The sequence below is a fragment of the Nomascus leucogenys genome, chromosome 21 (genome assembly GCF_006542625.1).
Source record: "Nomascus leucogenys isolate Asia chromosome 21, Asia_NLE_v1, whole genome shotgun sequence".
NCBI classification, from domain to species: domain Eukaryota; kingdom Metazoa; phylum Chordata; class Mammalia; order Primates; family Hylobatidae; genus Nomascus; species Nomascus leucogenys.
The window spans coordinates 42,533,444-42,557,876 of NC_044401.1; the positions used below are offsets into that span (position 1 = coordinate 42,533,444).

Here is a 24,433-nt window from a genome sequence, read left to right on the forward strand (position 1 = left end):
TGCCCCGAAATGGATTTAATATGGTCGAATAATAGAAAGCCAGTGCGTCTATAGTAGGGAGAATGAGGAAGTGAGCTAAAAATGACCAGTTAACTTAATGTAGCAGTGTACTAAGATGTTATCAAATGTCAATGTGTTAACTGAGTATGTTATTCACTTAGAATTTTTTGGTTTAAAAAATTTTGTTCAACTATTTGACATTTGTATCACATAGGAAAATATTGACTTGAAAGTCAGTAGATTTGCCTCCACTCATAAATAACTGACAACTTTTGACATTTCTGGATCTTCATTCCCTCGTTTATAAAATTATGAAGTTGTTCTAAATGGTAGCTGAAGACCTTCCCAACTATAATTTTTTTGTGTGTCTAGAACTTGAAAAATGCTAAACAAAAGAAGACATCATTATTATTCTTTTTATCTACAGAAATATTTATAGCCAAAGTTATAATGGGAACTGGCTTTTCAAAAATACTTAGAATATTTTAAATTCCTATTAAGGGAGCAGGGGGGAAACCTATAGATGCTTCATCAAAATGTTCTCTAGGAAAACCAGGAAAAGAATGAAGTTCATCTGTTACATTATCACATTATATTATATGTATTTAAAGGAATAAAAAATACTCAGAAGACAGTTCCTGCCAAAATAGATTTTAATTTTTATAGTTTTTCACAGTATTTACTTTATATTTGAGTTACCTGTATATTTAAGTACAATGGTTTAAATAAATGTGGAGTTTAGATTTAGACCTTGTCTATCCCTTTTAGTTTCTGTAATCCAATCATTGAAGTGTGGCTTGATGGTAGAAGAGTTTTGTTTTTTAATAAAATGCTTTAAGTACTGTAAATGTATGTTTGATTTTAGTTTCAACAGTTTCTTAAAAACTAATACGTTCAATTTTTATTATATTTATTTAGCATTTTTTATTTAACCTATCTATTCATTTCTGTCTTATTTTCAGAACTGAAGGCAGAAGCTAGTCTAATGGACCAGATGAGTAGTTGTGATAGTTCATCAGATTCCAAAAGTTCATCATCTTCAAGTAGTGAGGATAGTTCTAGTGACTCAGAAAATGAAGATTGCAAATCCTCTACTTCTGATACAGGGAATTATGTCTCAGGACATCCTACTATGACACAGTACAGGATTCCTGATATGGATGCCAGTCATAACAGATTTCGAGACAACAGTGGCCTTCTGATGAATACTTTAAGTAAGTATACATAAACACAGGCAATTGGAAAAGTAAGAATTTATAGTGGAGCCATATTGATTGTGACCTAAAATTTGGATAAAGAAAAAGATTCCTATTTTATGCATTTGATACTGTTAACAATTACATTTTTATTGAATTATGGTTTTCTTTTGAATCTGTGACATAATGCCTTCTTGGTTTTTCTCCCATCTCTCTAGATAATCTTTCCTCTCACTCCTTTTCAAGTTTATATGATCCTCTGCTCAGTCATTAAAGTTGGAGTTTTGCAAGGCTTACTTTTGCGTTCTTTTTTTCTTTTCGTTCTACAATTTCTCCCTAAATAATCTCCTCCATATTTCTGTTGCAGTCAATACTTGTATGTAGGTAACTTGCAAATTTATATCTCTGATTCAAACCTCTAGGCTTTAGACACATGTTTAACTTCGTCTCCCATCATGTCATCGCCTTCAAATTTACTTTGTCCAAAACCAACTCATAATCAATCTTTGGCTCACTGTGTTACCTCTTAGTGAAGGTAGCATACATCTAATTATGCAAATCATAAGTCTAATTATTTTCGATGGCTGAGGCCCTCTTTACAGTGTAGCCACTCCTTCATCAAGTCCTATTTGTTTTGCCTCCTCTATATTTCTCAGTCATCTGCTTCTCTGCATCTCTGCCACTATCACAGTAGTTCAACCTATTATTTCTTGCCTTGTCTACTACAGTGACCTAACTGGTTCACCCCTTTATGTAGCCAAGCCCATTTTTGATCCATTATGTACATTGTAGCCATATTGATTTTTTCACAATTCAAATACAATTTGTCATCTCTTCTGCTTTATACTTTTTAATAGCTTGTAATTTCTTTTAATATAGAGGCAAAACACCTTAACATAATGGTCTTGATTTTTCTTCTCTAACAACATGTGCTTTCTTTTTGCCACTATATTCAAATACTTCACTCACATCAGGAGTCTTATACATGCTGTCCATTCAGTCCATTCTTCTTTTCATGTAATTTTTTCTCCTTTAGATTATAGTTCAAAGTTACTTCCTCTAGGAAGTCTTCTTCACCTTTCTGACAAGCTCCTATCTTTTATAGACCTTTAGAATATCAGATATGTCTTCTTTATATCAATTGTTTGACAGTTGTAAATTTACATTAATTTGTGTGATTTGCTCTCTTTCTCTAGAGTATAATGTTCCATGAGAACAAGGACTTTGTTTGTTTTTGCTTATCATTGAATTCTAGCACTTAGCACATGGTACTTGACACATAATAGATGCTTAGCAAATACTTTTTAATAAAGGCATGCAGGTTGGTATTACCTGGGGAGAATGGAATTTTTTGTATATTTAAAATTAATCTCACTATGTTTATTAATAATGAAAAAAGTAAGCAGTTAGGAAAGACTGACTAGCTTTAGCCTAATAATAGAACTAAAGAAGGGAGAAGCCAAGACTGAGAGGCAGAGAATTGGTAAAACTATGAGTTAATTAGGGACCAGTGAAGATATTTTGAATTTCCAGTTATTTAGTGTTATTCTTGACTTGGGAAGTAATATTGGAATATCTGATTTTTTGAATGGCCAAGAGAACATGGAGAAAACTCAGCTTGGTTGTACTAAATGAGAATCTGAGTAAAAGCTAGGCAAAATTTTCCAGAAGTTAGTAAGTTCTATAGTGAATTGAGCACATGTCTAGGAATCAGCATATCTGTATTATATTCCTGACTTCCTTATCACTTATTAGCTTTGTAACTAATAACACTAAACTTAATTCTTGTAACTTCAGTTTCCTCATTGAAAGTGGAGGTCACATTGCCTTGCAGAACTTTGAAGGGGTTCAGGATATTTTATATTTTAGAATTTCTTTTTAAATCTAGAGTAGTTCTTTAGTAAAACATGGCATAGTGAATTTATGTTTTTAAAACCCCTTCTGTGCCAAACAAATAGGAACAATGGATAAAGTATTAAAAGGTAAAACCCAGACATGGCCAGAATCAAATATAAGATAACATCTCCAAAGAGAAGAACTGGACTATAAACACAAAACAGTGGGCTTAGTGGAGCTGAAGCCATTGGATCTGAGTTCAAAAGAAGGTGATATTGGTAAGGATCTTGGTACTTTCAGGGAAAGGTATAATAATATAATGAGAACTTTTAGGGAAACTTTTAGGGAAATAATCAGAACTTTCAGGGAAAGGTATAATAATATAATCAGAACTTTTAGGGAAACTTTTAGGGAAATAATCAGAACTTTCAGGGAAAGGTATAATAATATAATCAGAACTTTTAAACTATTAAAACTTCTGATTCAGTGAACCTGTCATACTTTCTATTTGAAGCTAGAGAATGCGTGTTGTTGAGGGGTAGTGGGGAAAGGGAGAGAGGGTTGATAGAGGTGGGGATAAATAATAAAAGGAGACTGGAAGAAATAGCCAATTAATAAAAGAGATTGGAAGAAATAGACATTTACATATTGACTGAGGCTACTGTGTTTTAGAAGGTGTGGGCATAGGGTCTGTAGAACCTTGATATCCATTGACTCCTTGAAGGGATCTAGCATATCTCCAATATACCCAGAGGATAACAATCTCCAAATGTGATTATGAAACCTGTTTCTGGTAATGGAGCTCAGAGGACTAGGTGGAAGGAACTACAAAACCCTGTCAGAGTGGTGTGAGGATAGAGAAAAACAGAAATTTTCCACTCAAAATGAGCAAACATAATTCTAAAACAGAAGAAAAAAGTCTAATGCTAAGAAAGTTAGCCAATAAAATTAACAGTTAGAGCAGGGATTCTTTCCAAATGAAAATCTTTTTACAGAGCGATTAAGACAAAGACATTTAAATAAATACGCTAAAAACATTCAAAGAGATAAATGAAGATACAGCTTTTAAAAGAATTATAAAACAAAGCCAGGAAGAAATGAAACAAATCTAACAGATTATAAAAAAGAATAAATTAGACTGGTCACTGACATTTTTAAAAAACCAATAAATGAGAAAAACTGTAGACTGGATACAGTTGATGAATAAATTAGTGAAATAGAAGATAATATTGAGGAACTATCCCAGAACACAATACAAGGGAGACAGAAAAATAAAATGGGAGACCAGCTTAGAGACAGAAAAGATTGAGACGACTAAACATTACACAATAGGAAGTCCAAGAAAGAATGGAGGAGATAGTATAAAAACTTAATCCTGAGAATTTTCCAGAATTTTTACTTCAGCTAATAAGCAAGATAAATAAAAATAAATCTAGACCTCAAAACATGGTAGTGAAACTACAGAACATCAAGAATGAAATAACCTTAAAAACTACAGAGAAGACAAACTACAAAAGAAGAATAGGCTGACAGCAGACATTCTTAGCTAGATAGGTAAGCCAAAAGATAGTGGGGGAAATATCTTTCAAGTGTTGAAGGAAAATAATTCTAGCTAGAATTTTATACCCAAACACAATGTCATTCAAGAGTAAAATAATTTTCAGGCACACGAAAACAGCTTATTGTCTGTAGAAGTTATCAAATGTATTATTAACAGACATATATATATGTTATATATATATATTTCAGCAGAAAGAAAAGTGAAAACAGAAGGAAAGTGTGGAATATGAGAAACAGTAGTGAACAAAAAAATAGATGAAATGTCAGGAAATTTGATTAACCTTTGACTATAAAGATAACCAGTCTGTTTTAGATGTTTGTACATTTGGAAAATTTTTTTTGAAGATTAAAGCTAAAACTCTAGACAATAGTTGCTGAGAGAGTAGTTTAAGTATGCTAAGATCCATGTCATGTTAGGAGGATAGAAACACTGAATTTGACTTTATTAAATAAATTTGTAGCTAGTTAGGTATCCTAAAATGTTAAGGGTACCATTTAATTAACAAATACAATCTATAGATTCCACATCATCAGTGGGAAAACCAGGGAACATAGAAAACTTTATCTAGTAGAAAGCAGAGAAGGAGAAGTGAAAGAAAGTGATTGATCAACCCAAAACAGAAAATACGAAGTAGAAATCAATCTCAATATATCAGTAATAACAAAAGCAAAGCATTATATCCACCTAATAAGAAACAGATTATCAGATTAGATTTTTTTAAAACACCATATGCTGATTATACCAAATTGTCTAAAAACCATATGGAAAATAAAGAGAGAGAAAAAAAGATGCTAGCTAAGTAGTAATTATAACAAAAATCTGGATCATCAATATCAGAAATAATAGACTTTAAGGCAAAATGTACTCCTAGAGGTAAAGGGGCTTGGTAAATTATGAGAAAAGGTTTAGTTCACCTGGAAGATAAACAATTCTGAATTTGTATGCATGTAATAACATATCTTCACTATGTATGTGTGTGTGTGTGCATGTGTGTGTGTGTGTATGTGTGTGTATAAAACATAACAGAAGTAGGAGAAATTGACAAGTCTATTTTAGTGGGAGATTTTATGAATCTGTAATCAAGCAGAAAAAATTTAGTAAGGGTATGAAATCTGTAAATACATAATAGACATACCTGTTCTAATAGTGAATACGTAGAATCCTACAATCCAAAAATGCAAAGCAAGTGGTCATATTTAAGGTACATATGAAACATTTACAGAAATTTACCTCTTACTAGGACAAAGGCAATAACAGATTTCAAAGAATTCATTTTTTAATGAACATATTATGATTATATGATGAAAATATAAATAAATAAAAATTAATTTAAAATAAGTTTACATCTTAATTTCAAAGCACATGCCAAATAACTTACATGTTAAAAGGCAACTACAATGAAATTACAAAATATTTATAATTGAACAATATTAAAAAATTGAATATTGTTATGAAGATAAAAAATAATAAATAATAAATAAAATATCACAGCAGTTTTGGTACTTCCAAGGAAATGTTTTAAAGGATAATAGGAAATTTAATTAATTAATTAATTGATTAACTTTGTTTTAGAGATGGAGTCTCGCTTTGTTGCTCAGGCTGGAGTGTAGTGGCCATTCACAGGTGCGAACATGGTGCACTACAGCCTCGAACTCATGGGCTCAAGTGATTCTCCTCCCTCAGCTTCCTCAGTACCTAGTACTGCAGGTATATGCCACTGTGTCCAGCTCATTATAGGGAAATTTATAACCTCAAATGTTATTTAAAAAAATTGAAGATAAATGAGTGAAAGGTTCACTTTGAGGTACTAGAAGAACAATAACATCTTAAAGCAGAGAAAGAAAATAATATAGACGAATAGAAGTTAATGTAATAGATAATGAGGAAACATTAGAAAATCAACAAAACTAAAAATTTGTTTCTTTGAAAACTAACAAAATAGACTAATAGAATAGACCAATCTTTAACAAGGGCTGAGAAGAAAAATAGAAAAATCACAAATAGACAATATTAAGGAAGAAAATTAAGTTAAAATTATAACTATATTTTAAAAAATTATTGATATACAATATACATATTTATGACTTACACATGACATTTTGATACCAGCATACAATGTGTAGTGATCAAATCTGGATAATTAGGATATACATTACCTCAAACATTTGTCCTTTTTGGGGGGTTAAGAACATTTCAAATCTTCTCTTTTAGCTATTTTGAAATATACAATAAATTGTTGTTAACTATAGTCATCCTACTTTGCTATTGAACACTAGAACTTATTAAATTTATTTAACTGTATTTTCGTACCCACTAACCAACCTCTGTTTATCCCTGTCTTCACCTTTCCAAGCCTCTGGTAACCATCATTCTACTCTCTATCTCCATGAGATAGACTTTCTTAACTCTCACATGTGAGTGAAACCATATGATATTTTTCTTTCTGTGCCTGGCTTATTTCACTTAACATAATGACTTCCAGTTCCATTCACATTGCTGCCAATGACAAGATTCCATTCCTTTTTATGTCTGAATAGTATTCTATGTGTATTAATTATTTATTCATCCATTAATGGACACTTAGGTTGATTCCATATATTGGCTCTTGTGAATAATGCTGCAATAAACATGGGCGTGCAGATATCAATTTGATATACTGAGTTCCTTTCTTTTGGATATATACCTAGCAGTGAGATTGCTGGAGCATATAGTAGATCTATACAGTTTTTTGAGGAACCTCCATACTATTCTCCATAGTGCCTGTACTAATTTACATTCCCACAAGCATTCCCTTTGTGTCCTTGTCAGCATGTTATTTTTCGTCTTTTCAATAATAGCCATTTTGACTGGGGTGAGATGATGTCTCATTATGTTTTTGATATGCATTTCCCTAATTATTAGTGATCATGAGCATTTTTTCATATGCCTGTGGACGTTTTTTAAAATTATTGATTTTAAATGTCTTCTTTTGAGAAAAATCTATTCAGATTATTTGCGCATTTTTAATTGGTATTATATGGGGGTTCTTTGGCCATTGAGTTTTTGAATTTCTATATATTCTGGTTTTTAATCCCTTGTTGGATGGATACTTTGCAAATGTTTTCTCCCATTCTGTAGATTGTCTCTTTACTCCATTGATTGTTTCTTTTGCTGTGCAGAAGCTTTTTAGTTTGATGTGATCCCATTTGTCTACTTTTACTTTTGTTGTCAGTGTTTTTAGGTCTTACATACAAAAAAATCATGGTCCAGATGAATCTCTTAGAATGTTTCCCCAATGTTTTCTTCTAGTAGTTTCACAGTTTCAGGTCTTAGAATTGAGTCTTTAATCCATTTTGATTTTATTTTTGTTTATAGTGAGAAATGGGGGTCTAGTTCCTTTTTTCTTTTCTTTTCTTTCTTTCTTTCTTTTTTTTTTTTAAGGATAACCAATTTTCTTAGCACCATTTATTGAAGAGACTGTCCTTTCCCCCACAGAATGTTCTTGGTGACTTTGTGAAAATTCAGTTGACTATAAATATGTGGATTTATTTCTGGGTTCTCTATTCTGTTCCGTTGGTCTATGTGTCTATTTTTATGCCAATACCATGCTGTTTTCTTAGGTAGTGTGGTGCCTCCAGCTTTGTTCTTTTTGTTCAGGGTTGCCTTGGCTGTTTGGCATCATCTGTGGTTCTATATGAATCTTATGATTTTTTTTTGTATCTGTGAAGAATGTTTTTGGTATTTTGATAGGTATTGCATTGGATCTGTAGATTGCTTTTGGTAGTACTGTTATTTTCACATTATAATTCTTTCAATCTATGAACATGGCATGTCTTTCCATTTTTTGTGACCACTTCCATTTCTTTCATCAGTGTTTTATAGGCTTCCTTGTGAAGCTCTTTCACCTTCTTGGTTAAATTTATTCCTCGGTTTGTTGTTGTTGTTGTTTTGTTTTGTTTTGTTTTTTAATTAAAGACAGGGTCTTGCTCTGTTGCCCAGGCTGAAATGTAATGGCATGATTACAGCTCACTGCAGCCTTGAACTCCTGGGCTCAAGTGATCTTCCCTCCTCAGGCTCCCAAGTTGCTGGGACTACAGGTGTGCACCACCATGCCAGCTAATTTTTTTTTTTTTAATAGAGACTGGGTCTCACTGTGTTGTGCAACCTGGCCTTGAACTCCTGGCCCCAGGCAGTCCTCCTGCCTTGGCCTTCTAAAGCGCTGAGAATACAGTCATGAGCCACTGTCCTGGACCTTAGTATTTGGTGTGTGTGTGTGTGTGTGTGTGTAGCTATTGTAAATGGGATTCCTTTCTTGATTTCTTCTTGTTGGTTTATAGAAATGCTACTAATTTTTGTATGTTGATTTTTGTGTCTTGCAACTTTACTGAAATTGTTTATCAATCCTGAGTTTTTTGTGGAGCTTTTAGGGTTTTCTCTTTACAAGATTTTGTCATCTGCAAACAGGGACAGTTTGACTTCCTCCTTTGCAATTTGGATGCCCTTTATTTTTCTCTCTTGTTTCTTTGCTCTGGCTAGGACTTCCAGTGCTGTGTTTATTAAGAATGGTGAGAGTGAGCATCCTTATATTGTTCCAGCTCCTAGAAGAAAAGCTTTTGGCTTTTCCCCATTTAGTATAATGTTAACTGTTGGTTTCTCTTATACGGCCTTTATTATGTTGAGGTACACTCCTAGATCTAGTTTGTTGGGGTTTTTTTTTATCATAAAGGGATGTTGAATTTTATCAAATGCTTTTTCCACATCTATTGAGATAATCATATGGTTTTTGTCCTTCATTCTGTTGGTGTGATGTTTCACATTTATTGATTTGGGTATGTTGAACCATTCTTACATCTCTGGGATAAATCCGACTTGTCATGGTGAATGATCCTTTTAATGTGCTGTTGGATTTGGTTTGCTACTATTTGTTGAGGATTTTTGCATGTATTTGCATCAGAGATATTGACCTATAGTTGTGTCCTTGTCTGGTTTCAGTATCAGGGTAATGCTGGCCTCATAGAATGAGTTTGGAAGAATTCTCACCTCTTCAGTTTTCTGGAAGAATTTGAGAAGAATTGGCATTTATTCTTTAAATGTTTGATAGAATTCGGTATTGAAACCATCAGGTCCTGAAATTTTTTTTGATGGGAGACTTTTTGTTACTGATTCAGTCTTATTACTTGTACTTGACCTGTTCAGGTTTTCTATTTTTTCTTGGTTCAATCTTGGTAGGTGGTATATGTCCACAAATTTATCAATTATTATTAGGTTTTCCAATTTGTTAGTTTTTAAAAATTATTATTATTATTTATTTATTTTTTTTTTTTGGAGACATAGTCTTACTCTGTCGCCCAGGCTGGAGTCCAGTGGCACAATCTCAGCTCACTGCAACCTCTGCCTCCCGGGTTCAAGCAATTCTTCTGCTTCAGCCTCCCAAGTAGCTGGGACTACAGGCGCATGCTGCCACACCCGGCTAATTTTTTTGTATTTTAGTAGAGATAGGGTTTCATCGTGTTGCCCAGGCTGGTCTCGAACTCCTGAGCTCAGGCAATCCACCCGCCTCAGTCTCCCACAGTGCTGTGATTGCAGGTGTGAGCCAATGCACCCAGCCTTAATTATAATTTTATTAAAAAATTTATTCCAGTAAATTTGACATAGAAACGGATGGTTTTGTAGAAAAAGTATAATTTGCCAATTCACAACCAAATAAGGGTCATCACAGAAATGTAAGAAATGTTAAACATATGAAATGATATCAATCTAATTCACCACATTAACAGATTATAGAAGTAAACTCATATGATCATTTCAACAAATGAATAACTTAACAAAATTCAATATTTATTAATTTGAAAACATGTACTTGAGGCTGGGCATGGTAGTTCACACTTGTAATCCCAGCACTCTGGGAGGACGAGGCAGGTGGGTAACTTGAGGCCAGGAGTTCGAGACCAGCCTGAGCAACATGGTGAAACCCTGTCTCTACTAAAAATACAAAAATTAGCCAGGCATGCTGGTGCACACCCATAATCCCAGCTACTCAGGAGGCTGAGGCATGAGAATTGCTCAAACCCAGGAGGTGGAGGTTACAGTGAGCTGAGATCATATCACTGCACTCCAGCCTGAGCGACAGAGTGAGACTCTTGTCTCAAAAAAATAAATAAAATAAATAAAAACATTTGCCAAAGGATGAATATAATAGGATTTTCTTAGCTTTATAAAAGTTAATTACCAAAAAACAGAACTCCTACAAACATCATACTATAATAGAGACTTTAGAAGCATTCCTGTTTAATTCAGGAACAAGACAAAGAGGACTAATGTTATTTCTGTTGTGCACTCTATTGAATTTGCTAGCAAATATAATAAAACAAGTAAAAGAAATATGATATAAGAATTGGAAACAAGAAATAAAATACTCTTAATTTGTAGGAATGTAAATTATTTACATAGGAAATCCAAAGGAATCAGCAAACGATAGAACTAATAAAATAATTTGGAAAGATTACTAGATGCAAAAGATATATGCAAAAGTAAAGTCCGTAGTGTTTTTGTCTATCAGTAATAACCACTTGAGAGGTTTTCTTTTTTTTTTTTTTTTTAGTAAAAATAGTGAAATTTCTTTTCCTGATGTATCTAAACTAGGAGTTTCCTAATGAAATAAGCCATCTCTGACCATTACTACAATCATCCCATTGCTCAGCTTTATGAGACCTAACACCCCCTTTTGTAACAGATATTTTTAATTCTCCTTTACTATTTTGAAATGAATTTCATAGCTTAATATAATCTATGTACATACATATTTGAAAAGAATTAATTTAATTTAATATAAAGGCAAAATAAAAACAAATTTATAATAATATGTATTCTAACTTTGTAAATGTTAAAGAATAGCTATATCAGAAGATATAATGAAGTAACCATGTTTTTGCAGTTACTTTTAATGCATAGGTTTGGATTTAAGAAAAACAAAACAACATTCAACTCTTATTGTCAACAGTTTTTCTTTTTATTTAACCTGTAGAAATAAGGACTAGAAAAGTATATGCATATATATTTAAAAATTGCGTCTACAGCTGCCTATACAGACAAGTGTTGTTATGCTGTATTGCTGCTCCAAATACAATGAGCAGCATTGATGTCACTAATGTGTTGCCCCAAACTATTTTTAAAAGAAAATTTTTGAAAAGTTTTTAAAAAATACAAAACAAAATCATCTTCAATTTACGTGATAGCTGCATACTTGTAAGTTTCAATTAAATATGTGCAAAACAATACTTGGAATTTATGAAAATGTATTTCAGCTCTGGTTTTAAATTTATAAACAGATCTTCCAAGATATTCCACCAGACTTTCAAAAATTTCACAGAGTGTAGAAGAGTTCTTTATTGTGCAAGACTTGTTCATCCATTGCAAGAATTTAGCATTCCTAAACTCCCCTCGCACTAAATGCTATTAGCAATCTACAGCCATCAGGACAAGCAACCCCTCATGTAAATTTCTGTATCATCCCCTGGGGGGGCAGTACTACTCTCAGTGATAACTATTGGTTTAAATGCCTGAATATATTTTTATGGGTAAACTCTCTTTTTCTGAGTCATAATTACAGCTATGATTGAAAACACATTTTCTTTACTAAGCAACTCATAATCAAAGGCTAATCTTATGTCTTCAAAACTTGACTGAATATTTTCTAGCCTTGATAGCATAAAGTCTATAAGGGCAAAATGGAACTCTGAGTACATTTGGGTTTGTGTCAGTTGAAAAACTCATATTACAGGCATCATATAACATTATTTGTCATATAATAGTTCTATAAGTGGAAACTTAATCCTTGAAAATTATGAAATGGTTCAGGCAAGGTGGCTCACGCCTGTAATCCCAGCACTTTTGGGAGGCCAAGGCAGGTGATTCACCTGAGGTCAGGAGTTCAAGACCAGCCTGGCCAACATGGTGAAACCCCGACTCTACTAAAAATACAAAAAAGTTAGCCGGGCATGGTGGTGCGTGCCTGTAATCCCAGCTACTTGGGAGGCTGAGGCAGGAGAATCACTTGAACCAGGGAGGCAGAGGTTGCAGTGAGCCGAGATAGTGCCACTGTGCTCCAGCCTGGGTGACAAGAGTGAAACTCCGTCTCAAAAAAAAAAAAAAGAAATGAAAGTGATGAGATGGTCATGAGAACCAGATGCACAGAAAAAGTTTTAGCAGATTTTCTTATTTATTTATTTATTTATTTATTTATTTTGAGATGGAGTTTCACTCTGTCGCCAGACTGGAGTGCAGTGGCGTGATCTTGGCTTACTGCAACCTCCACTTCCTAGGTTCAAGCAATTCTCCTGCCTCAGCCTCCCGAGTAGCTGGGACTACAGGCATGCGCCACCATGCCCAGCTAATTTTGTATTTTTGGTAGAGATGGGGTTTCACCATGTTGGCCAGGATGGTCTCAATCTCTTGACCTCATGATCCACCCGCCTCAGCCTCCCAAAGTGCTGGGATTGCAGGCGTGAGCCACCGCGTGCCTGGCCTAGCAGATTTCTTTATCAAATGATGTTATCAGTTCTCGAGTTCATGCAAAAGACTGAGACATCTTATAATTTATACCTGGCCTAAAAACGATTCTTCTTAAATTAGGTATTGATTTCAAAACATGCCAGCTTTTTTGATTGTGGGTTAGTTAAAAAATACAAGAATTTTTTTAACCATTGTAATTTACTACCTAAGTGATTTCATTCAGTCCGTTTGCTTCAGATAAACCTGTATGATCAATGACTCTCAAATCTTTATTTCCAGCTGCAGCCTCTACCTTTAGCTCCAGACTTGTATATCCAACTGCCAGTACCATATATATTTGGGTATTTACTAGGTATCTCAAATTTACCACATGAAAATTGAACTTGTGATTTTTCTTCTACAACCATGTTCTTCTGGTGTTTCTCATCTCAGTAAATGATAACTCAGTAAATGATTTATCCAGTTGTTCAGAACAAAAACCTTGGGGTCATTCTTCACTTCTTTCTCTTGTCCCCTAAATTCAATGTTTTAATTAGTCCTATAAACTCTGTCTTCAAAGTACATTATGAATCTTACCACTTAGCGTCACCTCCCCCAGACTACCTGAGTCAAAGCCAACATTATTTCTTACATGAGAGACTGCATTAGACTTACAACTGTTCTCTTGTTTCTGTGTTTCTTCCACACCATTACGGTGTATTTACTAATCTACAACCGGTTTTAAGTTAGTTGCCTGCTTAAAATTTTCTCATGAATTCTCATTACATTTTCAAACAAAATCCAAAGTTTTTACCATGACCTTCTGGATATCTTTCTGACCTCATTTACTACTGTTATCTTCCTTATTCATTCCATTCCACCCACAGTGGCCTTCTTGCAAGTCAGAGAATGCAACAAATATGCTCCTGCCTTGGGGCATTTGCACTGTTCTTTTAGCCTGGTCACTTTGCCTCCACCTTCTCCATTTTTTATGACTTTCTTCCTATATTTGGATCTCTGTTCAAATGTCACCCCTCAAAAAGGCCTTCAAAACTACCCTATTTAAAATAGCACCTGCCACTGCCATCTCCATACCCATTTTCGTTTTTCCATAGCATTTATCCCTACTTGGCATTATGTTATATATTTGTTTATTTGTTTACTCTCTGTCTCCCCCACGGGACTGTAAGCTCCATGACTGTAAGTACATAGATGAATTACAAAAGGAATCAATGGTGAATTATCCTTGACATATATTATTTAATGATTTTGACTCCATTTTAAGTAAAAAAAAAAAATAATAACATTTTTTTCACTCTCCAAAATGATATAGTTTAATCTTCTAAACTACATTTTTCTCATTTCCCGATTTAATTAAATCAGTGATATAAAAAAAAGAGTGATAGGGATATGTAAAAGAAGACTAAAATAGATGCCAGGAAATACTAAAACTGTGCTGAAGTTTGGTGGTATATTTTTTCTTTACACACAGTATTAATTACTTGAGTTACTAATTGTGTCACTGAATTACAGAATAAGCAAAATGCTAGATAAACAGAATCACGCTTGGGGGCTATATTTTATGTAAAATTTATGTTATGCAAAAATAAATATTAAATATTTAATTACTACAGTTTTGTTATTTCTTTCTTATTTTAGGAAATGATTTGCAGCTGAGTGAATCAGGAAGTGACAGTGATGACTGAAGAAATATTTAGCTATAAATAAAAATTTATACAGCATGTATAATTTATTTCGTATTAACAATAAAAATTCCTAAGACTGAGGGAAATATGTCTTAACTTTTGATGAGAAAAGAAATTAAATTTGATTCAGAAATTTCAGTTGATGTTATTTATTTGTTTTTTAGACAGTTTATATAAATTTATTTATTTTTTAGACAGTTTATATATAAATATATATTATATATAAAGTTATATATATATATAATAAAATATAGCAGTTTTAGGTTCATAGCAAAGTTAAAGTTTTAGGTTCATAGCAAAGTTGAAAAGGTCTTATTTCTTCTCTCCTCATTATTAATATCCCACACCAGAGTGGCACATTTGTTAAAATAGATGAGCCTACATTGATAGATCATTATTACACAAAGTTCATAGTTTACATTAGGGTTCAGTCTTGATGTTGTACATTCTATGGATTTTTGAAAAATGTGTATTCATCATTTTAGTAACATTCAGAATAGTATCACTGCCCTAAAAATCCTGTGCTCTGCCTATTCATTTGTCCTTTCCCTCTAACCCCCAGCAACTACTAATCATATTGTCTCCATAGTTTTGCATTTTCTGGAATGTCATGTAGTTGGAATCATACAGAATATAGCCTTTTCAGATTAGTTTCTTTCACTTAATAATATGCATTTAAGTTTCCTCCATGTCTTTAATGGTTTGATAGCCCATTTTTTTTTTAAGTTTGAATACTCTCCTATTGTCTGAATGTATCACAGTTTATTTATCAACTCAACTACTGAAGGACATCTTGGTTGCTTCCAAGTTTCGTAAATAATGAAAAATTTTTAAATTCAACTTCTTATCTTTAGAATTTGTGTAGTTTTTTTTTTAATTTGTAAGTTTTTATTTTAATCTTGCTTTCTCCTTTTCTCTTTCTAGTCTAACTTTAGTTAATCTGTCTTCATTTTTATTTCTATTTTATTTATCAATACTTAGCCAAGAACTACAACTATGTCATTTATTACTTAACTCATAATTAATAAGCAAGCTCATAATTCAAAGTGGCTAGTAAAATGCTTATCATTTTAATATAGTAATTATAATGGTTTTAACTGAAAGTTGTTATGCTGAGTTTTCTTTTTGGTGTTAACACTACCAGAAATGAGTACATGGTGATATGAGCTGATAAAGGTGGCTATATAACATGCATTATGTTTTCAAACTTCCAGCAAGCTGAACAGTACATCTTCAGTACATCATTTCCCCTCCTTATTATATCCGTCGTAAGTGAAACATTCTTAAAGACCTTTTTTTATGGATCGAGTACATGGTATATCATTCTTTATACCACTCAAGGGTATATATAAGTACCTCAGAGAGAGAAGAATGAAATAATATCTCCCATGCTTTTGTATCTCCTTATTTGATGTGTTTTCAGATACCAAAATGTAGGGAGCTAGTGGATTAGATAAGTTCTCAGATAAAAGGTTCTCTGCCAGAAACAACTGATGATCCTGGCATGATTCTAAACATATACACTTTTGGTTTGATCCATACTGAATGGTTTGATTAAACTGATGGTAGGCCGGGCACGGTGGCTCACGCTTGTAATCCCAGCACTTTGGGAGGCCGAGGCAGGCGGATCACAAGGTCAGGAGATCGAGACCAACCTGGCTAACATGGTGAAACCCTGTCTCTACTAAAAATACAAAAAAAAAAAAAAAAAAATTAGCCGGGTGTGGTGGTGGGCGCCTGTAGTCCCAGCTACTAGGGAGGCTGAGGCAGGAGAATGGCGTGAACTCAGGAGGTAGAGCTTACAGTGAGCAGAGATCTTGCCACTGCACTCCAGCCTGGGTAACAGAGTGAGACTCCGTCTCAAAAAACAACAACAACAACAAAAAAACTGATGGTAATGTAAGCATGCAAGCAGAAAAAGTAAGTTGGCTATAAAAGAACAAAAATCAAAGGACTTTGAATTATTCTATAAGACTAAAATCTAAAGGTAATAAAGCTGCATCTGTGCAAGGGTATTAACGTGACCTATGAAATATGTATTCATCAGATGTCATCCATAGTTTGGTAAGAAGGTATTCTTAGACATATAAGAATTCAGGAATTCTATCATTCATATACCATTCCTATAATAATTATTGTAGTAATTTCTAATTTATTAAGAGATGAACCAAAATGAGGAACCCAAGAATGGAAAAAAAGTATAATAAAAATATATTATGAAAAGATTGATAACTAATATTTTCAGGACTGGCAACTTCTGTGTCTCCTGAAGGAAACTCACTCAATTTGAAGGGGTAGTTGACACTCATGCCCAGAAATATTTTAAGTGAATGTGACTTCTGGGATGCTGACTAGGGAGAGAAGGCCAAGAGCTTATTGGCCCTACTGCCCTGAGGCTGCAATCCTAGTTGGGGCAATCATGTTTCAGGCTGAGACTGGGTACATGTGCAGCAGAAACCAGAGATGGCCTAAGCTATTCACACACTCCTGACCAACCCTGAGGCATATGCATAGTAAATGCAAAAGGGCCTGATGAAAAATAGAACTTGGGAAGACTTGAAAATAACATGTTCTTTGAATGCATTCCCTTACACATACAGATCCATGAACAAAGGACAAAGTCTTGTTGGCTCAAAGTGGTTTGGATATGATATCTGTCCAGTCTTTGGCCACTCAGAGTACCATTTTGTAGAACAGTGACCTTGAGGGAGGAGGGTTTGACTGGGAGGCAGAAGGGAGGCAGTGGTATTATCTCTGAAGGACTTTTGGCATTGGTGTGCTAGAAATTTTTTTAACATCTAGGTAGTGCTTGTGTGAGTCACACACATATAAAAATTAACAGAGCTATACACTTAAGATTTGTGCATTTTACTTCAAGTTACATTTAATTTTAAAAGTCCATAAATAAAATCAATAGGAAAAATATTGCAATGTAGAGGATGGCAGAATATTAATATCAATAATGTTTAAATTGATCTTACAAATTTATAAGAAGGGGACAAACGACTCTAGAAAAATGGGCAAAGAAAATGAATAGGCAGTTCCAAAAATTTTAAAAGCATGTATTTTGGCTCGGCAGTCTCACTTCCGGAAATTTATCCTGCACATATATTTAACTTCTGTGCAATGTTATTGCAGTATTACTTATAATAGAAAAAGACTGTGAACCCTGAAAATTTGAGACACGTCTTAGTTAATTAATTAAATTTGTTTATTTGAAACGAAGTTTCGCTCTTGTCGCCCAGGCTAGAATGCAATGGCAGGGTCTCGGCTCACTGCAACCTCTGCCCGGTTCAAGCGATTCTCCTGCCTCAGCCCCCAGAGTAGCTGGGATTACAGGCGCCGGCCACCACGCCTGGCTAATTTTCTCATTTTTAGTAGAGATGAGGTTTCACCATGTTGGTCAAGCTGGTCTCAAACTGCTGACCTCAAGTGATCCGCCCGCTCGGCCTCCCAAAGTACTGGGATTACAGGCCCGGCAGTCTCAGTTAATTTAGAAAGTTTGTTTTACCAAGGCTGAGGACTAGCCGGTGACACAGCCTCAGGAAGTTCTGATGACTTGTGCCCAAGGTGGTTGGGACATAGCTTGGTTTTTAACATTTTAGGGAGGTATGAGACATCAATCAATATATGTAAGAAATACATTAGTTCCAACCAGAAAGGTGGAGACAACTCAACGCAGAGCCCCCCCACTGGGCGCTTCCAGGTCACAGGAAGGTGAGAGACAGATGGTTGCATTCGAGTTTCTGGTAAGTCTTTCCAAAGGAGGCAATCAGAATATGCATCATCTGTCTCTGTGAGCAGAGAGATGACTGAATAGAATGGGAGGCCGACTTGCCCTGAGCAATTCCCAGCTTGAAGGGGCCCGAGATATTTTCCTTTCCCAAGACTAAACCTGAGTATACATCAATATAGGACTAGCTAAATGAACTGTATTTACCTCCATACAGTTGATAACCTGTTCACAGATTTATTGGCTACTTGGGTTTTCTTTTTGTAAAATATCTGTTCAAATCTTTTTTTTTTTTTCTTTTGAGACAGAGTCTTGCTCTATCGCCCAGGCTGGAGTGCAGTGGTGCCATCTCAGCTCACTGCAACCTCCCCCTCCCAGGTTCAAGCAATTGTCTTGCCTCAGTCTCTCAAGTAGCTGGGATTACAGGCACCCCCCACCATGCCCAGCTAATTTTTTGTATTTTTAGTAGAGATGGGGTTTTGCCATGTTGGCCAGGCTGGTCTCAAACTCCTGACCTCAGGTGATCCACCCGTCTCGGCCTCCCAAAGTGCTGGGATTACAGGCGTGAGCCACCGCGTCGGCTGTTCAGATCTTTTGAATATTTTCCCATTTACTTATTAATCTTTTTGTTACTGATTTATGCGGTTACTTATATAATCTGGACACAAATCCTTTGACAGATATATGTAACACAAATATTTTCTTCCCCTCTGTAAATTGTCTTTTGACAATTGGCAGAGTGGTCAACAAAAGTTCTTAATTTTAATATTGTCCAACATATCTTTTTTTTCTTTCATGGTTACCATATTTTATATCTTATTCAAGAAATGCTGGCCAGGTGCAGTGGCTCATGCCTGTAATTCCAGCACTTTGGGAGACCGAGGTGGGCTGATCACGAGGTCAGGAGTTTGAGACCGGCCTGACCAACATGGCGAAACCCAGTCTCTACTAAAAATACAAAAATTAGCAGGGTGTGGTGGCGCGTGCCTGTAATCCCAGCTACTCAGGAGGCTGAGGCAGGAGAATCGCTTGAACCCGGGAGGCGGAGGTTGCAGTGAGATCGTGCCACTGCATTCCAGCCTGGGTGACAGAGCAGAGACTCCATCTCACAAAAAAAAAAAAAAAAAAAAAAGAAAGAAAAAAAAGAAATGCTGACTTACTCCACAATCATAAAGATGTTCTCTTATGTTTTCCTCTAAAAATATTTTTTTTTACTTTAACAGATAGGCAATCTATATAGAAATTATTTTTGTGTATGTTGTAAAATAAGGGTCAAAATAATTTGGGGGGTATGGATATTCAAATGGTGTTTATTTATTGAAATCAACATCATTTCCTTCACTGTATTGCAGTATCATCTTTGTTATAAATGATATGTGTGTGAATCATTTTCTGAACTCTGTGTTGTTTCATTGGTTGCCCTATGTATCTGTGTCAATTCCACTCTGATATAATAACTATCTTTAAAATAGGTCTTAGATTGGGTAATACAATCCTCCACCGTTATTCTTTAAGATTGACTTTGCTATCGTTGGCTCTTTGCACTTCCAAGTTGACTTCAAAAAGTCAGCTTGTCATTTTCTATACTCACAAAACCTGCTGGGATTTTGTTTTAGAACTGTAGAATGTTTTGAGAAATGTTGACATCTTTACAATATGAGCCTTCCAAATCATAAGCATGATATGTTTCCATTTATTTAGATCTTCTTCAATTTCTTTCAGTAAAATTTTATAGTTTTTAATATTGAGGTCCAGAAGATCTTTTGTTAGATTTATTCCTAAATCTATTTATATAAATAAATATATAAATGTGTTCCTTAGATTTCCCTTTTCTGTTTCTTTGTGACTGATGTTTGATACAATTTATTTTTGTGTATTTTAATTTACAGAACTTGTTAAATATATGTTCCCTTTTAATTTCATATTTTCCTCTTCTCTCTGGCTATATTAGATTCTATTGACTTAGAGTGGCAGTCTACTTTTATGTATATATAACTAAAACTTTATCATATGTGATAATAAATGTTTTCTGGTGTTGTAATCACTAAGGACACAAATATTCTTTACTCATCACTGATACTTAGATTCTTTCACTTTTATTATTGTTTGTCTCAGAATAGTTGGTGCTCATTTCATTCTCGGAGGTGCTTTCTTTTTATCTTTTCCCTTTCTCCTTCTATCTGATGTTAGCAAAATAATAGGATTTAAGAGCCATCTTAATATTATATAAATGGCTCAAGACTATGCCTTGGGAGCCTAGGGTTCCGGTCCTTCCTTTGTCCCTTCTAAGTTCCTCTGAAATATCCTTCAGGCTAGAATAGGAGAGAATTTAAGACCAGTGTTTCCCAAATTCCTAGCGTAAGAATTGCTAGAGGTGCTTGTTGAAAACAAAGATTCTTAGATCCCTACCAGGATCTACTGAATTGGAATTTCCAAAGGAAAATGATTCTTATCCTCAGGGAAGTTTCACTCACAAAGGACAAGATTAAGATTCCTTCCATCTCTGATATTATTTGATTCTGTGAATACTATCATTATATTGCCATAATCAAAAGAAGAATTTTGTCTAAACAAAGGAGTGTCAGAAAACCACTGCCAATACTCCAAAGTTTAGTATTTGGGATACCTATGAGCACAAATAAATTGGTACACTGCATACAGGTGCTATTCCATCTACTCTGCCAGATCAAGGAAAGCCACGACATAAGTGGATCTTCAAGGCATCTGTGCCTCTGCTAGTTAACTTGACCAGTAACTTCTGACCATTTATTTTCTATCCAAAGTCATTAACCAAACCAAGTCAGAAATGGCAGTGCTTCCTGAAAGAATACCTATAGCTTAATTATTAATGCCACAGTCAGAAATGAAGCTGGACTCTTCTTTGGGTAAAGGTAGAAACAGTAGAAATGAGGGGTGTAATAGAAGCTGAGAAGATATGATCAAAGTCTGAGTTAAAGTTTAGAGAGGAAAAGACAGTTTATCCTGGCCCTATTTGTCAATAAATTATTTGAATAGTTAATGTAAAAATTTTGTGAGGGATAGAGTTATAGGTTTTCTCTCTTGTATTTTCAAATAAAATAATTCATTCTGATGTTGCCTGACCTTGTTGATTTAGTCTTCATTTTTCTTATTTCTTTTATAGCTCTCTAGCCTTTCTTTTCCGTTTTCTTTTGACAAACAACTAGAGGGGCACCATGCTCTTTTGTTATTCTTTTACTTCTTTGGCTTGACAAAAATAACAGAGCATAAAATGCACCTAGCATTATCATGTTTGTTCTTGTTCCTCTTCTGGTAAGGACTAAATGTGTAATAAAGGAAAATGGTGTTCACAGCAGTACCTAGAAAGTAACTGGTTCACAATTTTTGCTCAAATTAAATTTTATTTATTAAATGAAAGAATAGATTACTCTTGAAGTGAGTAAATGAAAATATAAGGAATGACTTAAGCAAAGAATAAAAATGGTTCCCAAATGTATATCACCAGTCCTTTTCTCTCATTTTCTTTAGCCCCACCTCTTTAATTGCTTATAGGCTATTTCTAGCTGAACTTTTATGATGTTGAAAACAAAAGTCTCTTTCCTTCCTTTCTTTTCTTTTCTTTCTTTCCCTTCTTTTCTTTCTTTCTTTCAAGTCTTGCTCTGTCGCCCAGGCTGGAGTGCAGTGGTGGGGTCTCGGCTCACTGCAACCTCTGCCTCTTGGGTTCAAGCGATTCTCCTGCCTCAGCCTCCCGAGTAGCTGGGACTACAGGCACGTGCCACCACACCCAGCTAATTTTTGTATTTTTAGTAGAGATGGGGTTTCACTATGTTAGCCAGGCTAATCTTGAACTCCTGAGCTGTGATCAGCCCATCTCAGCCTCCCAAAGTGCTGGGATTACAGGTGTGAGCTGCCGCACCCAGCCAAAACTCACCATCTTTCTTATCTCCCAAACTCAGTTTTATGATGACTTTCCTTCTCCAATGCATTTTAATCCTCTGCATCCCTACATTCCATTTATGTAACCTCTATACCTGAATAATGACTGATACTAACTCCACTTTTCCCAGCTGTCATGGCATAGTGAAAATTCCAGATCTGCCACTTACTGGACGGGTATTTTGAACAAATTTCTTAACCTCTGGGAACATTACTTTCTATAAAATGGGGATAGTAATATGAATTAGAATAAATATATATGTTATATATACATATAACATAGATGTAATTCATATATATTAACCTTTCAATAGTAGATGTTCAATAAATTACAGCTATTGTTATCCTGAAATCAGTTTTTCTTTTTTTTTTTGGAAATGGAGTTTCGCTCTTGTTGCCCAGGCTGGAGTGCAATAGTGCAATCTCAGCTCACCGCAACCTCCGCCTCCTGAGTTCAAGTGATTCTCTCTGCCTTAGCCTCCTGAGTAGCTGGGATTATAGGCGCCCGCCACCACACCCAGCTAATTTTTTTTTTTTTTTGTATTTTTAGTAGAAACGGGGTTTCACCATGTTGGCCAGGCTAGTCTTGAATTCCTGACCTAAAATGATCCGCCTACCTGGGCCTTCCAAACTGCTAGGATTATATGCGTGAACCACCGCGCCTGACCTTGGAATCAGTTTTTCAATCTGTGCTCAAAGTGTTGTGTTCTTAACTATCTTCTACTCCTTTGCAAAGATAATCTTTCTTAAACATAGATTTTCTAATCTGTTCTCTAGCATTGTTTCATTCCATCTTTGGCATGTTTTCACTTTGCTGTGCTGTACTTTTACACATTCTTTTTAACTATAGCTTCCTGCTTTGCTCTGGATCAGGAAGCTATTGAAGCTGACACCCACAGAGTTAAACTCAGTTGCTGAAGCCACCAGCTCCCCCTCCCAGTCCTCCTTTTCAGAGTAGGCTGGCAGCTGTCCTAACTGCCTACTAAAGCCAAATGCTTGAGGAGAGAGAGAGAGTAAGGAGCCAGCCATGAATCCTTTCCAGAAAAATGAGTCCAAGGAAACTCTTTTTTCACCTGTCTCCATTGAAGAGGTACCACCTCGACCGCCTAGCCCTCCAAAGAAGCCATCTCCGGTGAGTCCTTAGATTCAATCCTGCCTCTGAGAGGAATGGCCTCCCTCTTTTGGCTCTCTTCCTTGGGCTCCGGAGCTTCCAGCTGAGCTGTATTAGGGTATTAAAATGATTCTCTCTTGGATTTAGAATTCACCTGAAACCAAATCTAAACAGAAGCTTCCTTTACATAAGAAGACAAAGCAGCAGGAAGAGGTAGTCAAAGTTCTTCAGTTGGGATCCAGGGACTTGCTGAATTTCATTGCATATTCTGTTTCCCTGGGGGAAAAAAAGCAATTTGAATGTCCAGGGAAACTTGGCAAGCATTCTTGTCTGGAGAACTGTGTGTGATTGTTCTTTCTTTACCAATATAAAAACTCTGCCCTTAGTTCTCCCTGTGTGCAGAGTCTTCTGCTGAACACCAATGGAAGTTTCAGAATAGATCCAATCTCTGTTGCTATGTGTTCCCAGTTTACTGTGGGAGATAGGACAGAGAAACAGAGAATAGTAATGTTTTGCATTTATATACTCGCTAAAGCACTTCTAAACTCATCATCTCAGTCAATTCTTACATTAAAATTCTGTAAGTGGGGAGGATATAGTAATGATAGCCAAAATTTACTGAGTTCTTACTGTGGGCCAAAAGGTGATGTTATTCTCATTTCTTTGGAATAACAGAACAGAGGATTTGAGACAGGTATAGTGACAATGCCAGTATCAGTATGTTAACACAACCAGTGGCAGTGTTGCCTAACTAGCTAACAGTGTGTCAGCTAAACTCCAGATTGCATAATTCTCAAGCTGCGAGCTGCAAAGGTAAGAAGCCCAGTTCATTGTATGTTTCAAACAAGTTATTATAAAACATTAAAATATATTAATATTTAGGAGGACAGTTTATATATATCCCTA

The 24,433-nt window shown here is 35.1% G+C and overlaps 2 protein-coding genes across 4 annotated transcripts in view; both read left to right on the forward strand.

Annotated features, from left to right (window-relative positions):
• The window catches only part of EAF2 (ELL associated factor 2), a 58,629-nt gene extending 43,723 nt beyond the window's left edge, over nucleotides 1-14,906 (forward strand). For 2 of the 3 annotated variants that reach the window (XM_003275510.4, XM_030801727.1), the window contains 2 exons: nucleotides 963-1,214; nucleotides 14,722-14,906. In XM_003275510.4, the coding sequence (XP_003275558.1) occupies nucleotides 963-1,214; nucleotides 14,722-14,768 (299 nt within the window). In that variant the 3' untranslated portion in view covers nucleotides 14,769-14,906. Of the gene's footprint in view, nucleotides 1-962; nucleotides 1,215-1,414; nucleotides 1,471-14,721 lie in introns of those variants that run through there. The other variant, XM_003275511.3, reaches the window with a different exon arrangement.
• Nucleotides 14,907-23,178: 8,272 nt separating this feature from the next.
• Nucleotides 23,179-24,433, forward strand: part of SLC15A2 (solute carrier family 15 member 2) — a 49,561-nt gene continuing 48,306 nt past the window's right edge. Inside the window, exon 1 of the mRNA XM_003275512.3 lies at nucleotides 23,179-23,548. Coding sequence (XP_003275560.1) covers nucleotides 23,444-23,548 — 105 coding nt within the window. The 5' untranslated portion in view covers nucleotides 23,179-23,443. The remainder of the gene's footprint in view (nucleotides 23,549-24,433) is intronic.